The following is a 15,974-nucleotide window of genomic DNA, read 5'->3' as shown; positions in this document are numbered from 1 at the left end:
GTGTATAGCTGTGCTGTCTCTCATGCCCCCATCCAAACAGAAGTTCCAAGTTTCTCTGCAGGCTTCCCTGGTGGCTCAGTGGTAAAGAACCCACCTTCTAATACAGGAGACAGGGGTTTGATCCCTGGGTTGGGAAGATCCCCTGGCGAAGGAAATAGCAACCTGCTCCAATATTCTTGCCTGGGAAATCCCATGGACAGAGGAGCCTGGCAGGCTCCAGTCCATGGGGCTACAAAAGAGTTGGACACAACTTAGCAACTACCAATAATGAGTTTCTCTGTACCTTGGTCAAACATCAATCACTATGACTCCAATCAATATTTGTTGGGAGCTAACCACAAATCCAGTACTTCTTTGGGCCCTTGGGCTCCAACTGTGAATAAAACAGGCAACAACCCCTGCCCTCATGGAGCTGGCAGTCTAGTGAACACTTATTACCCCTTCACTTTCCATCTCTACCAAAAATATTCCTTAGTTTCAGAGTCAGAGCCAGCTTTGGAAGCCTAGCTGTAACAGGGAGTGTTACTTCACTTCTCCGCATCTCTGTCTTTGCAGCTCTCCAGTGGGGAAGGGCAGGCATGGTCTAGCTGGGCTGTTAACACAGACGACATCATGTCAGTAACATACCTTGGATTTTTCTGTTTGCTTACCTGAAACCTCTTATGGCTCGTACAGCAAGGGGATCAAACAAGTTGATCTTAAAGGAAGTCATCCCAGAATATTCATTGGAAGGACTGATGCTGAAGCTGACGCTCCAGTATTTTTGATGCGAAGAATTGACAAATTAGAAAAGACCCTAATGCTGGGAAAGATTGAGGGCAGGAGGAGAAGAGGATATCAGAGGATGAGATGGCTGGATGGCATCACTGACTCAGTGGACATGAACTGGGGCAAACTTTGGGAGATGGGGACTGACAGGGAGGCCTGGCATGCTGCAGTCAATGGGGTCGCAGAGTCAGACATGACTAGGCGACTGAACAACAGCAACAGCCTGAAACCTCAGACTGTCCTGCGTGAGTCCCTGGACAGCATGTCACAGGGATAGGGGAATAAGGGAGCCAAGGTAGGGGGCAGAAAGGAGCCACCATTGTCAGAGTTAGGACAGGACTTCTACCTTTACTGAGGGAAATCAAATCTGCACAAAACACTGGCCCCCAGGGAAGCCATGTTCTAGCCTTGATCCAGCAGAAGGACTCATCCCCAGTGCCATGACACTCTCCCCTAAGATAAGTGTGGTGCTATGCTTCAGGGATTTCACGAGGATGATGATGACGTGAGCAGAACACCTAGCCTAAAACCAGGCATGCAGTACCTGGTCCAGGAAAGAGAGAGTGATCTAGATGTGGGGCAGCTCCCACACAGGACTCACCATGGCTCTGTTTCCCTCAGTGGACTCAAGGTCACGCCTGGGGCCCCGTGGGGCCATCGGGGGTGGAGTCATTGTGACAGGACGTGGAGGGAGATCCGGGTGAGACACATGCAGCTCAGGTTTGAGTGCCAGCACACAACAGCCAGCATCATGGCTGTCAGCAGGGCCCTGGAAGACAGCCCGGAGCCTCATGGAGGGCTGGCCCAGGAGAAAGAGAATAAAGGTACGCCTATGGGCCACCGGGGCCTGTGCTGGGGACAAAGTGTCTCAGCAGGCCAAGGAGACTTATATTCTGAGCATGGCGTGCTAGCCAGAGGCCAAGCTGTGCCTTGCCTAGAGAAAATAAATGTCCATGACCTTTTTTGTGCATTTTATTTATATGTAAAGTACTGTTTAAGTGTTTTGCCTATAAATATAATCCTTGTAACAACCTATGAAGTGGGAACTGTTATTATCCCCATTATATAGATACAGAAATGGAAGCACAGACAGGTTAAGTAACTTGCCCAAGGTCACAAAGCCCATCACTGGGGGAGTGGAAATCACACCCAGAGTCTGAGGTGCTCTCACCAGGAAGGACATCACACTGCCCGCTGTCTCCCTCTCCATTAAAAAGCTTAGTCCCTCTGCTCCAGAGGCTCATCACTCTCCAGTCTCCTCCAGCAGACCACGGGTGGGCAAACATTTCTGTAAAGGGCCAGAGAGTTATGATTTTGGGGTTTGAGGCCACTTGGTCTGTGTTGCAACTACCACAGCGTAAGATCAGCCACAGACAATATGCAAATGGCTGAGTGTAGCTGTTTCATTAGAACATTGTTCACGTTCATTTAAACTTGATTTCCGAAAAATGTGCTTTTTTCAACTATTCAGGAATGTAGACATCTTTCTTAGGTCATAAGTTGTACGGTAACAGGCAGTGTGTTAGATTTGGTCCTCGGCTGCAGCTGGCAGATTCCTACAATGGATGCAGTTGAGTGTGGTCTGGGCTGTTCCCCTCTGACTTTGGAGGGCTGGGTGGTCTCCACAAGCAGCCTAACTGACAGGAGCCCTGCCTCTCACAAAGGCCCTGATGCCCACAGGCCTGATGCCTACTGTATTTATAAGATCAGTCATCTTAGATCAGTAAGGTAGATATGTGGATCAAGCGTAACCCCTCCCAAAAAAAATCCATCAAATGACCTGAAAGACACTGTTGTTTTTATATCAATTGAACAGGAAAGAAAATAGGTGACGGGTCATCACCAGGGAAATGCAAGTCAAAGGCTCACACCTGTCGGGAGGGCTACCATCAAAAAGAACACAAACAACAACAGATGGTGAGGATGCAGACAAAAGGGAGCCCCCCTACACTGCTGGTGGGAACGTACAGAGGTTTCTCAAAACACTAACTAGAGAACACCATACAATCCAGCAATTTCAATCCTAGGTATGTGTCTGAAAAACACAAAAACTCTCATTCGAAAGGATACACACACCCCAATGTTCATAGGAGCATTAGTTACAAACTGCCAAGGGACAGAAGCAGTCTAAGTGTCCATCAACAGATGAATGGATAAGGATATGGAATATACAGACACACAATGGAATACTACTCAGTCGTAAAAAAAGAATAAAAATGTTTCCATTTGCAACAACATGGATGGACTTGGATGGCACCTTCCTAAAGGAAATAAGTCCTACAGAGAAAGACAAATACTGCATGACATCACTTACATGTGAAATTTTTAAAAATACAACAAATGAATAAATTTTGAAAAATGACTCACAGGTATAGACAAACTGGTGGCTACAAATTGGTGGGGAGGAGGGGCAACGTAGGAGTGGGAGAAAAGGGTTATGGCAGGATTACATGGAATCACGTGTAAAACATGAAAACTGTAAAGCACTATAGAATGTAAAGCATTTTTCACTTAATAGTAAAAAGAGAAAAAACTAAAAGAAAGGTGATGGGAAAGACACCACTGAAGTGACTTAGCACGTATGCACATTATGTAAAACACCTTGAACAGTAGTTAGTGTTCTAAGCACTGAGTACTACATAAATACTGGTTGCTATTATTCCTGTTCATCTATCAAAGGCTCGACTCTCTATTCAAAATATCAGAGGCCTGCTGGTCCACTTACACCAGTTCGCTTCTGCTAGGAAGCTCGTCTCTACACCATCTTCACTGCAAGCTGACTTAGGGCAGCCCCTGGGGTCTGTGAGGCTACCACGATCCAGCTCTTTGATGTTTCCTTCCTGACCTGGGTTCCATCCCTGTATCTGACTCTGTTTCTCTGCTCAAAGTTGGAGTGTCCCACACTTCAGCCTTACCACAAGCCTGAGGGTGGTAAGTCTCCATCTGTTTTCAGCCTTCCACTCTGGAGTCTCATGCTGCAGCCCAGGCCTACAGCTAGAGTGCTTCTGTGCCCGGGAGCCCGGGTCAGATGTCAGCCGCCAACAGCACACGCAGCCCCAGTCTAACTCATCCTCACACGCCACCAGACTCCCTGACCTGAACTGTTTCCCAGTATGCGGCCACGAGGGAGCCTGGATCTCCTTAGACCAACCCTCCCATTTGCTCACATGGTCCAAATGGACTCCCCAGCATCCTTGCAATCACAGTAGTGCTCATGGTGGAGAGTCTTCTTCAGCCCTCATCTACACCCTGCTTCCTGCTTGTAAGCTCACCATTAACCATTTATTCTAGTAAAAAGTGATGCAGTGGTTGTGGTGAGAATGTAGCATGTCACAGGCACTTTGGAAAATGATTGGGTAGTGTCTTAAAAGACATTATTATGCCCCAACCACTAATGCTGAAGAAGCTGAAGTTGAACGGTTCTATGAAGACCTAGAAGACCTGCTAGAACTAAGACCAAAAAAAGAGGTCCTTTTCATCATGGGGGACTGGAACGCAAAAGTAGGAAGTCAAGAGATACCTGGAGTAAGAGGCAAGTTTGGCCTTGGAGTACAAAATGAAGGCTAACAGAGTTCTGCCAAGAGAATGACTGGTCATAGCAAACACCCTCTTCCAACAACACGAGATGACTCTACACATGGGCATCAAAAGATGGTCAATACTGAAATCAAATTGATTCTATTCTTTGCAGGTGAAGTAGGATAAGCTCTATACAGTCAGCAAAAACAAGACCGGGAGCTGACTGCAGCTCAGATCATGAACTCCTTATTGCAAAATCAGACTTATATTGAAGACAGTAGGGAAAACCACTAGGCAATTCAGGTATGACCTAAATCAAATCCCTTACGATTATACAGTGGAAGTGACAAATAGATTCAAGGGATTAGATCTGATAGACAGAGGGTCTGAAAACTATGGACAGAGGTTCATAACATTGTATAGGAGGTGGTGATCAAGACCATCCCCAAGAAAAAGAAATCAAAAAGGCAAAATGGTTGTCTGAGGAGGCCTTACAAATAGCTGAGAAAAGAAGAGAAGTGTAAAGGCAAAGGAGAAGAAGAAAGATACACCCATGTGAATGCAGAGTTCCAAAGAAGGAGAGATAAGAAAGCTTTCCTAAGTGATCAATGCAAAGAAATAGAGGAAAACAAGAGAATGGGAAAGGCTAGAATCTCTTCAAAAAAATTAGAGATACCAAGGAATATTTCATGCAAAGATGAGCACAATAAAGGACAGAAATGGTATGGACCTAACAGAAGCAGAAGATATTAAGAAGAGGTAACAAGAATACACAGAAGAACTATACAAAAAAGATCTTCATGACCCCAGATAACCACAATGGTGTGACCACTCACCTAGAACCAGACATCCTGGAGTATGAAGTCAAGTGGGCCTTAGGAAGCATTACTATGAACAAAGCTAGTGGAGGTGATGGAATTCCAGTTGAGCTATTTCAAATCCTCAAATGCTGTGAAAGTGCTGCACTCAATATGCCAGCAAATTTGGAACACTCAGTCAGTAGCTACAGGACTGGAAAAGGTCAGCTTTCATTCCAATCCCAAAGAAAGGCAATGCCAAAGAATGTTCAAAATATTGCATAATTGCACTCATTTCACACACTGGCAAAGTAATGCTCAAAATTCTCCAAGCCAGGCTCCAACAGTACAGGAAGCAAGAACTTCCAGATGTTCAAGCTGGATTTAGAAAAGGCAGGGGAACCAGAGATCAAATTGCCAGCATTCGTTGGATCATCAAAAAAGCAAGAGAGTTCCAGAGAAACATCTACTTCTGCTTCACTGACTATGCCAAAGCTTTTGACTGTGTGGAACACAACAAACTGTGGAATATCCTTAAAGAGATGGGAATACCAGACCACCTGACCTGCCTCCTGAGAAATCTGTATGCAGCTCAAGAAGCAACAGTTAGAACCAGACATGAAACAACAGACTGATTCCAAATTGGGAAAGGAGTACGACAAGGCTGTATATTATCACCTTGCTTATTTAACTTATATACAGAGTACATCATACGAAATGCCAGACTGGATGAAGCACAAGCTGGAATCAAGATTGCTGAGAGAAATAACGATAACCTCATAATGCAGATGCACCACCCTTATGGCAGAAAGCAAAGAGGAACTAAAGAGCCTCTTGATGAAGGTGAAAGAGGAGAGTGAAAAAGTTGGCTTAAAACTCAACACTCAGAAAACTAAGATTGTGGCATGTGGTGCCATCACTTCATGGCAAATAGATGGGGAGACAATGGAAACAGTGACAGAGTTTATTTTCTTGGACTCCAAAATCAGTGCAGATGCTGATTGCACCATGAAATTAAAAGACACTTGCTTCTTGGAAGAATAGCTATGACCAACCTAGACAGCATTTTAAAAAGTAGAGACATTACTTTGCCAACAAAGGTCTGTCTAGTCAGAGCTATGGTTTTTCCAGTAGTCATGTATGGATGTGAGAGTTGGACCATAAAGAAGGCTGAGAGCCAAAGAATTGATGCTTTTGAACTGTGGTGTTGGAGAAGACTCTTGAGAGTCCCTTGGACTGCAAGGAGATCAAACCTGTTAATCCTAAAGGAAATCAATCCTAAATATTCATTGGAAGGACTGATGCTGAAGCTCCAATACTTTGGCCACCTGATGTGAAGGGCTGACTCATTTGAAAAGACCCTGATGCTGGGAAAGATTGAAGGCGGGAGAAGAAGGGGATGACAGAGGATGAGAAGGTTGGATGGCATCACTGACTCAGTGGACATGAGTTTGAGCAAGCTCTGCGAGATGGTGAAGGACAGGGAAGCCGGTGTGCTGCAGTCCGTGGGGTCATAAAGGGTCAGACACGATTGAGTGAAAGAACAACAACACTGTCTTAAAAAGTCAAATACACACTTACCATACAACCCCGACTGCACTCTTACGTGTCTGTGTGTGCTTAGTCACTCGATCGTGTGTGAGTCTTTGAGACCCCATGGATAGAAGCCTGCCAGGCTCCTCTGCCCATGGGGATTCTCCAGGCAAGAATACTGGAGTGGGTTGCCATGCCCTTCTCCAGGGGATCTTCCCAACCCAGGGATCGAACCCATGTCTCTTACATCTCCTGCATTGGCAGGCAGGTTCTTTACCACTAGCACTATCTTAGAAGCCCACTACTCATCTGTAGAAAGGAACAAACTAATACTTGTTACAGCATATACAGACTTTGTAAACCATGTGAAGTGAAGGGAACCAGACAGAAAAACTAAATGTTCTATGACTCCGTTTATATGGAATTTCTAGAAAAGGGAAATATAACAACAGAAAGAGGATTAATGCTGGCCTTGGTCTTGGGGTGGGACAAGTACTAGGGATCTTTTAGTAGTGACAGAAATGTCCTAAAACTTGATTGTGGTGATGTTTATATAACTGTGTAAATCTACTAAAATTCATGAAAGTATACACTTAAAAGGGATAAATTATATGATATGTAAATTATATAGGTTTTTTTTCTTTTTTAAAAATTAGTTTCTATTGCAGTATAGTTGATGTGAAGATTTTTTTAACAAAAAATTCAATGATAATTCTTTAATGGTATAATATTTGCTTCAAATAAAAAGTATCTTGATCTTTGGTAGCATAGATGACTCTACCCAAATATACTGCATTTTACTCTATAGCTACTCTACAGAAGTGATCCTCTGAGAACCTCTCCCTACCTTGCAAAAAGTTAGACTCACACTTTGTAATTATAGGTTCACCTTGAATATCTCCTACCAACTTCCCTGAAAATCTTCACTAAAAGGCACCACTTTAAAAATTAGAATAAACATATTATAGCTGATATAAAAAGGTACAGTTAATTTCTTGACATTTTTTAGAACAATAAAGCTAACAAGCAAAAAGAAATCTGACTGGTATTTTAACAGAAAACTTAGAGAACACTGATGTCTTACCTAAAGTCTCACTAATAAAATTTCAACATGATCAACTGGATCTCTAAATCATACTTATTTTATCAAATCAGAAATACATCTGGCTTCTTTAATGGCTTACAAAGGGCTTCACTTCATTCAAGACTGCAAGGGACCACCCTCCCCACCCCACCCCAACCTGTTTTGCTTGTTTCGGTATAACACGCTGTGCAACTAGTGTTCTTTGAAACATACTTTACAACATGCTGATGTGGATAAAACATGTTTAGCTACTATCTGTTATCTTCTCCTTCTGCACCTTTGTTAATGATATTTGGTCACCTGTCTTTTCTCAAATTCTCTGTGTAATTAAGAAGTTTGCACCAATGTTTTCTCTCCTTTAATGGATCGTTTTAGCATGGAAAATAACAGCCAATCTTTTTGAAATTAAAATTCACACTGTCAATGAAAATAGCCCAATTTCTTATCCTTGTGTAATTTTAAAACTTTCCACGTGCCTTTGTAACAGACACGGACTCCTCCGGCTTCACATCTACTGTGAAGATATCGGATGAGGTTAAACACGTTCCTCTTCAGAAATCTCATTCTTATACTAAGCCAGGCTTGTGTCTCCAGAATGCTCCTCTACTTGGGTGGCTTTTAAAGCATGTTTGTGTATCCCTGCTACTGGTCCATTATCATCTGGGAACATGATGTTTTGTAGGGGTCCTTGAGCTGAGGAACATGCCAGAAGCTTTTAGACTTCAGTCCGTCCAAGTGCATCAAATTTAAGTGGTTTCTCCCTTCATCAATATTTTGTCTGTGATCCTTCTGTTTCAACAAGGTTTCCAGTGACAGCACAGAAGTCAAAATAAAGCCTTTTTTTTTTTTTTTAGCATTTTTGTTTTAGTCAGTCAACTGAGAGTTTTTTGGGAAGGTAATTTAAATTTTAATTAAAACCCAGGGCTCACAGGAGGGCTTGTAGATCAGATTCTGTCCATGTAGAAAGAAAATAAGCATAACTCACAGCATAACCCAGTGTTGTTCTGCTTTGCAATTGATCAAATAATATTATGCCAACATCTTCTCCATCACTGGAGGCTAGTTAATATATTTTTGGTAAAATATTCAAAATAAAATGTTTCAACCACACTAAAAATTATTAAAAAGTACTTGAGTTTCAATTAACTAAGCAAATAATTACATAAAATTTTATGCAAAAGACCAATACTGTGTGAAAGAAAGTAGAGAAAATACTAATTCTTATGTCCAAGAGCTCCTTGATTTGTATTTCCACAAAATAAAAATATTCTGCCTTGGGGACTTCCCTGGCGGTCCAGTGGCTAAGACTCTGCAGTCCCAATGCAAGGGGCCTGGGTTCAGTCCCTGGTCAGGGAACTAGGTCCTACACACTGCAACTAGGAGTTCACATGCCCCAATGAAGACTGAAGACCCCATGTACTGCAGCTGAGACCCAGCACAGCCAAATTAATTAATTAAAATTTTCTTTTACCTATCAAATACAGATTTCCAAATATGCAGGAATAAAATGTTTTAAAATTCTTTTAAATAACATGTTATTATAACCAAGCAGCATTTTGATAAGTTTTGTTTACAAAACTTTCTAGGAAGCGACCAAGTTGTTGTTCATTTCAGTAACACGCATCGACTTCTTTTCAATGTAAAAATGAAGACGAGAACATAAGACAGTTGTAAATAGGATTTGCGATCAACAGATGAGATGGAGACCACTTCAAAAGTGGCCTTTTTCTAGAGGAGTCCCTACTATGGCACCATTGGAGGGGCAGCTCTTGGATGACATGTCCAGAAGACTGGATAACACACTTACTGTGACTCCACTGATTGTAAGTTATAACACTTATTCAAATAATTTCACTGGCAGAAATACCATAGCTCAAAGTGTATTGCTCTTAAATCTTAAGAAATAATCTTAAATGATGCTTAGTATGAGTGGAAATGTTAAGAGAAAAGTGGGCAGATGCCATACATTAATACTGCCACAGATTAAAAGTAATTTGAGGAGACACATCATTTTACCGATGACACAAAAACAATCATAGTAAGAATAAGGGCTTATATGTATCAAGCAGCATATGAAGAGCATTACCTCCATTGCCCCGCTGAATCACACAGCAATTGTATCATGCAAGCACTATCATTACTCATCTCCATTTACCCTTGAAGGAATGAAGGTTAACGAGGTTCAGCAGCTTGACCAAGGTCACACAGTTACTAAGGGACAAGGCCGAGGCTGGAATTCAAGTCTGTCTGATGGCCAAGGCCAGCTCCCAATCGCCTTCTGCAACTCTCTCATGGGATAATGTGTTCTTAAAGTTCACATTAGCCTTTGGGTGATTCCTCTGGGGAAATGAAAAAGCTAAATTGATTTGCTAAAAAAACAGAAGCATCTGGCCAACTTGAACTTCAGATTTTGCATTTATAGGTTCTGAGGTTACTGTTTAGAAAACAGAGCTGCCATAGCTGCTAAAATGCCTTTGAAAAAGGCAGCAAGAACCCATCACCTCGCTCACTACCACCACAAACAGCAATGAAACACTCTCTTATGGTTCAAAACCTTCCTTAATTTGTTTCAACACCAAATTTAAGCATGGCCCCAGCCAACAGGCCTCCTGTAAAATATCCAGAGGCTCTAGTTCTGGGTAAGGTGCAGTAAGCACACTCCACTCTGTCTCTCCAACCTAACGCAACTATAGAACCAGTGAGCAGTCATGGAGCAGTTATTTGAGAACCTTGAAAAGTAAAGAGTAGCAATTGGGCTGGAGAAGAAACCAGAACTCAAAGTACCTTTGAACTGGTAGTGACGTGACCATCTTCCCGCTACTGGTACCCTTGGGCTGTATTCGGTGCAGACTGAAAACCATCAGTGCTCTCACACAGAACTCCAGAAGAAGCCGTATTTTGGCTCAAAGAATGGGAAAGGGATCTCCTAACACTTGGAGGAGGAGGAGTCTACATTTTTTCCATCTTTTCCCGCTTTTTCTTACCCCAGCCTTCAAGCCGCCTTGTGACAGCAGCAGTAGCAATTCATATGAAATGAAAACTCTAAAGGATGAGAACTTTCCTTTTCAGTCTGAGAAGCTGTGATCTGAAGAAAGTGATCAAATCTCTGTTATTCTTTTTCTTTTTTAAACTATCATTGCTCAAATGTGGCCACAGTCACAGGAACGGTGTAGCAGAATGAGGTAAACAAAGCAGACTCCTGGACAGAGGATCAAAAGGGGGAGCCCTGGGGAACTAGTAAATACCGAGAGATTGCAAAGAAGGAAGATCTTGGAAAAGAGAAACCATAAACTTGTTTATGTACTCCTGGGGTCACTTCCAAGTTACACACACATGGATCTCACATTTAATAGCAGAGCTAGACTTTGAGAACTAAACTATGAGATAGATCAGCTCCCAGGTCACAGGCTGGCCACTGGGTGGCATACACACCAGACATAAGCAAAGAGCACTGGCCTGGCTTAAAAAATGAAACTTATATTGAAACTGCAACCCACAGAAGGCTGGTAAGAACTTACAGCTGAAACCCAGCTGGGTTGATTCCCTGCTGAAAGAAAACTATCAGTATCTAACATAAGATTTAATCAAGACACAAAGTTTCATTGTATAATACAATCCAAAATTCCTAAGAACCAAGAAAGTCACAACTTGTGTGGGAAAACAGAATCGAAAGATGCTAATGTCAAGAGACAAGGGTGTTAGAATGATCTGACAAAGACCTGAAAACAACTTTAATAGAATATGGTCCCATAGGTAGAGGTTAACATTGGAAGTGAACAAAAAGGTACAAAGTCAGGTATACATGTGTTCCCCATCCTGAACCCTGTGGCAGATTCATTTTGATATTTGGCAAAACTAATACAATTATGTAAATTTTAAAAATAAAATTTAAAAAAAAAAAGAAAGAAAATAACAACAGCAAAAAAAAAGGTACAAAGTCAAAGTAAACAACAGATGATACAATGAAGAACCAAATGGAAGTTTTAGGATTGAAAGATAAAACAACCAAAGTACAAAAGCTAATTAAATAGGCTCAATATTAGAATGGAGGTAAAGGAAAGAGTCAGTGAACTTTAAGACAGATCAATACAAATGATCCAATCTGAACAGAGAGAGAAAACTAAATAAAAAATGAACGGAACCTCAGAGAACTGTGGAGCAATAACAAAAGGTCAAACATCATGTCGTGGGAGTTTGAGAGAAAACAGAAAAAGTCTTTGAAGAAACAGTGGCTGAGAGCTTCCCAATTTTGATGCATTTTTGTGAAATCTACATAGTCAAGAAACTTAAACTCTAAACAGGATAAGTGAAAGTGAAGTCGCATCCGACTTTTGGCGGCCCCATGGACTATAGCCAACTGTGTTCTTCCATCCATGGGATTTTCCAGGCAAGAGTACTGGAATGGGTTGCCATTTCTTTCTCCAGAGGATCTTCCTGACCCAGGGATAGAACCTGGGTCTCCTGCATTGTAGGCAGACGCTTTACCGTCTGAGCCACCAGGGAGTTTAAACATGATAAACTCCAACAAATCCATGTCCAGAAACACTGGAACTAAACTACAGTCATCTAAAGACTGAAAAATACTTAAAAGCATTCAGAGAAAATGATGCATTATTTATAGGGGATTCAAAGACAAGACTTCCCAACAGAAACCATGAAGGACAGAAGGAAGTAAAGCAACATTTTCAGAATGCTGAAAGAAAAGACTTCACAATCCAGAGTTCTATATTCAGAGAAAATATCCATCAAGAACTAATGTTTTCTCAAGCAAAGGAAAACTAAAAGAATTAGTCTCCACCAGAACTTCTATTTAAAAAAAAATTTTTTTTTCTAAAGGAAATCCAATGATACCAGAAGGAAAACCTGGAAGGTTAGGACCAAGGAGAAGCAACAGAAGTTGTAAATATTTAAGCAAATATAGTAAACTACTATTCTCCTGAGTTCTTTAAAATATGTTTGACAGTTGAAAGAGAATTTGACAACATCTGATGTATGTGGACCCAATACATAAGAAAACTATAACAGAAAAAGGGTTGGATAAAAGGACCTATATGAAGTTGTCTTCATTATCACTTGAAGTAGAACAGCATTTCTACTTGCAAAGAAATATTGTCAAAAATATAACATGTAAATTTAAAGTGAATACTAATGAGTTTTCAATAACCCAAAGAAAGCAGAAAAGAGGAAATACAGAAATAAAAGAATAGTGGAAACAAACAGGACACAAATAATAAATCTGTAGATCCAAACTGAGACGTGTCGATAGTGCGTGAAATATAAATGGCCTAGACAAATCAATTAAAAGACAGATTGTTAGACTAGAATAGTATTAGAAAATATACACTTTATAAACAAAAGCCATCATCCCTGGCCAGCACCCTCCAAATAAAGGCTATACTGTTCTGGCTGTGAAGGAGATAATAAAGTGAAGTGAAGTGAAAATCACTCAGTCACGTCCAACTCTTTGAGACCCCACTGGAATGGGGAGCCATTCCCTTCTCCAGGGAATCTTCCTGACCCAGGGATCAAACTCAGGTCTCCTGCATTGCAGGTGGATTCTTTACCATCTGACCCACCAGAGATACCCAAGAATACAAGAAGCCTATCCCTTCTCCAGTGGATCTTCCCGACCCAGGAATCAAACTGAGGTCTCCTGCATTTACCAACTGAGCTACGAGGGAAGCCCCAAAGGAGATAACAGTAGCTCCAAAAATGGTCCCTCTCAAACACAGTTACCCTTCATTGCTGGAGGGGCATGATTTTATCCTGGTTACCAACTGTGCTATTTTATTTAGAAATATCTCATTGTACTACATTAATGTTACTGAATTTTCTGTATTGGAGACATGTTTTCCATTTTATTTGTGATATGAGACTATTTTTCCTGCCAAGTAAATTAACATAATGAGATATAAACAAACATTGACCCCCCCCCCAAAAAAAGATTGTTAGAACGTACTAGAAACACATGACCTGACCATATGCTGTCTATAAGAAATGGACTTCAGATACTGGTAGGTTAAAAGTACAAGGATGGAAAGAGAAATTCCAGGTCAATTCTGATCAAAAGAAAGGAAGAGTGATTGTATTAACATCTGTCTAAGTAAACTTCAGATCAAAGAAAGTTACCAGGGATTAAAAAGGAACATTACATAGTGATAAAAAGGTCGATTCACCAAGAAAACATAACAATACTAAGCTTGCAATCACCAGATGACACTGCTGCGAAATACATAAAGTAAAAACCGACAGAATTAAAAGGAGAAACAAACAAACCCACAATTAGAGTTGGGAGCTTCGGCTCTTTCGGTTTTCAGTAAAATACTAGGCAGAATCTCAGCAAGGATGCAGAGGAACTGAACACCACCAAAGAGCTGGACCCAGCGGACATTAAAGAACACTTTCCCTAGAAGACATCCCACTTCTTTACTTTGCTTTGCAGAAAAACTTCTCAAAATAGTTTTCTAAATTTGCTGTCTCCAATTTCTCTCCCTTACTCTTTAAGCTGCTCTAAGCAGATTTTTGCCTCCATCACTGTGCTGAAACTGTCCTGGTCAAGTTCACCAATGACCTTCATGTTTCTAAATCCAATGGTCCAATATCCGTCCTCATCTTACTTGATCAAAGCACATGACGCAGTTGCTGACTCCATCCTCTTTGAAACATTATTTTTCACTGGGTTTTCAGGTTACCACCCTTTCTTCTTCCTACCCATGGATTACTGCTGCTGCTGCTAAATTGCTTCAGCTGTGTTTGACTCTGTGCGATCCCATAGACAGCCCACTAGGCTCCCCGTCCCCGGGATTCTCCAGGCAAGAACACTGGAGTGGGTTGCCATTTCCTTCTCCAACGCATGAAAGTGAAAAGTGAAAGTGAGGTCGCTCAGTCATGTCCCACTCTTAGTGATCGCATGGACTGCAGCCCACCAGGCTTCTCCGTCCATGGGATTTTCCAGGCAAGAGTACTACTTCCTATTAAACTCAATGGATTGGATTCCTCCTCAACTCAGTCTCTAAATGCTGGATGCCTTAGGACTTAGTCTGGTCCTCAGATCTCTTCTTTCTGTCCACTTTCACTCCCTTAGCAATCCCATCCAGGTTCACAGCTTTAGGTATCATCTATGTACTGATGACTTTCAAACATGTCAGTGGGAAGGACCCTGCCCCTGAACTCCAAGCCTGTATATATTTCTCTGCCTTTGCAACCTCTCCACAGAGCTATCTGTAAGTCAACTCTAACTTAACATCTTCAAACCTGATCTGAATACTATCGTCTCTTTTTAAAAAAAAGTACTTCTCGCCACCTCAGTGGTTTTCAATTATTTAGAAAAAAATCTTAGTTCATGCATGACTCCTTTCTTTTCCCAGCTTAATGGCAATAAAACGTAGTAGTTGAAAATATGCTCTGGATCCAGACCACCTGAATTGGAATCCTATTTTCATCACTAATTGTGATACTACACAAATTCCCTAACCTTTCAGTGCCTCAATTTCCTCATCTTTTGTTGTTATTTAGTCACTAAGTTGTGTCCAACTCTTTGTGACCCCATGGACTGTAGCCTGCCTGGCTCTGCTGTCCATGGGATTTTGTAGGCAAGAATACTAGAGTGTGTTGCCATTTCCTCCTCCAGGGGATCTTCCTGACCCAGGGATTGAACCTGTGTGTCCTGCATTGCTGCTGCTGCTGCTAAGTCACTTCAGTCGTGTCCGACTCTGTTCGACCCCATAGACGGCAGCCCACCAAGCTCTGCCATTCCTGGGATTCTCCAGGCAAGAACACTGGAGTGGGTTGCCATTTCCTCCTCCAATGCATGAAAGAGAAAAGTGAAAGTGAAGTCACTCAGTCATGTCCGACTCTTAGTGACCCCATGGACTGCAGCCTTCCAGGCTCCTCCGTCCATGGGATTTTCCAGCATTGACAGGTGGATTTTTTACCTCTGAGCCATCAGGGAAGTCCTTCCTCCTCTATAAGATAGGGATAAAAATAGTACTTTCTTCCTCATAGGGTTATTATAGGGATTAACTAAATTAGTATGTGTAAATTATTTAGTGAGAATACAGAAATGTTGGCTATTATTTTTAATCTCATCATCGCCATCTCATGCTCTCAAATTTAATCCATCAGAAATTATGCCATCTGTATCTTCAAAGTACATTTGGAATCTGAATATTTCTTACCACCTCTTGCCATTACCACTCCCATCCAAGCCAGGGACATTTCTCTCCTGAATTACTCTAATGAGCTCCTACCTTGTCTCTTTCAGACTAGTCTCA

General features: G+C 41.6%; 1 protein-coding gene across 6 annotated transcripts in view; it reads right to left on the bottom strand.

Moving 5' to 3' along the window:
* Window positions 1-15,974, bottom strand: part of PDE8B (phosphodiesterase 8B) — a 264,149-nt gene that overhangs the window by 180,380 nt on the left and 67,795 nt on the right. The window contains exon 1 of one of the 6 annotated variants that reach the window (XM_061430024.1): window positions 9,788-11,555. The exons of the other annotated variants lie outside the window; for them this stretch is intronic. Coding sequence (XP_061286008.1) covers window positions 9,788-9,793 — 6 coding nt within the window. The 5' untranslated portion in view covers window positions 9,794-11,555. Of the gene's footprint in view, window positions 1-9,787; window positions 11,556-15,974 lie in introns of those variants that run through there. 6 annotated transcript variants of the gene reach the window in all.

Source organism: Bos javanicus, chromosome 10, assembly GCF_032452875.1.
Source record: "Bos javanicus breed banteng chromosome 10, ARS-OSU_banteng_1.0, whole genome shotgun sequence".
In the NCBI taxonomy this organism is placed as follows: Eukaryota; Metazoa; Chordata; class Mammalia; order Artiodactyla; family Bovidae; genus Bos; species Bos javanicus.
Note: the sequence above shows the minus strand (reverse complement) of the source record. Positions and strands in the feature narration are given on the sequence as shown.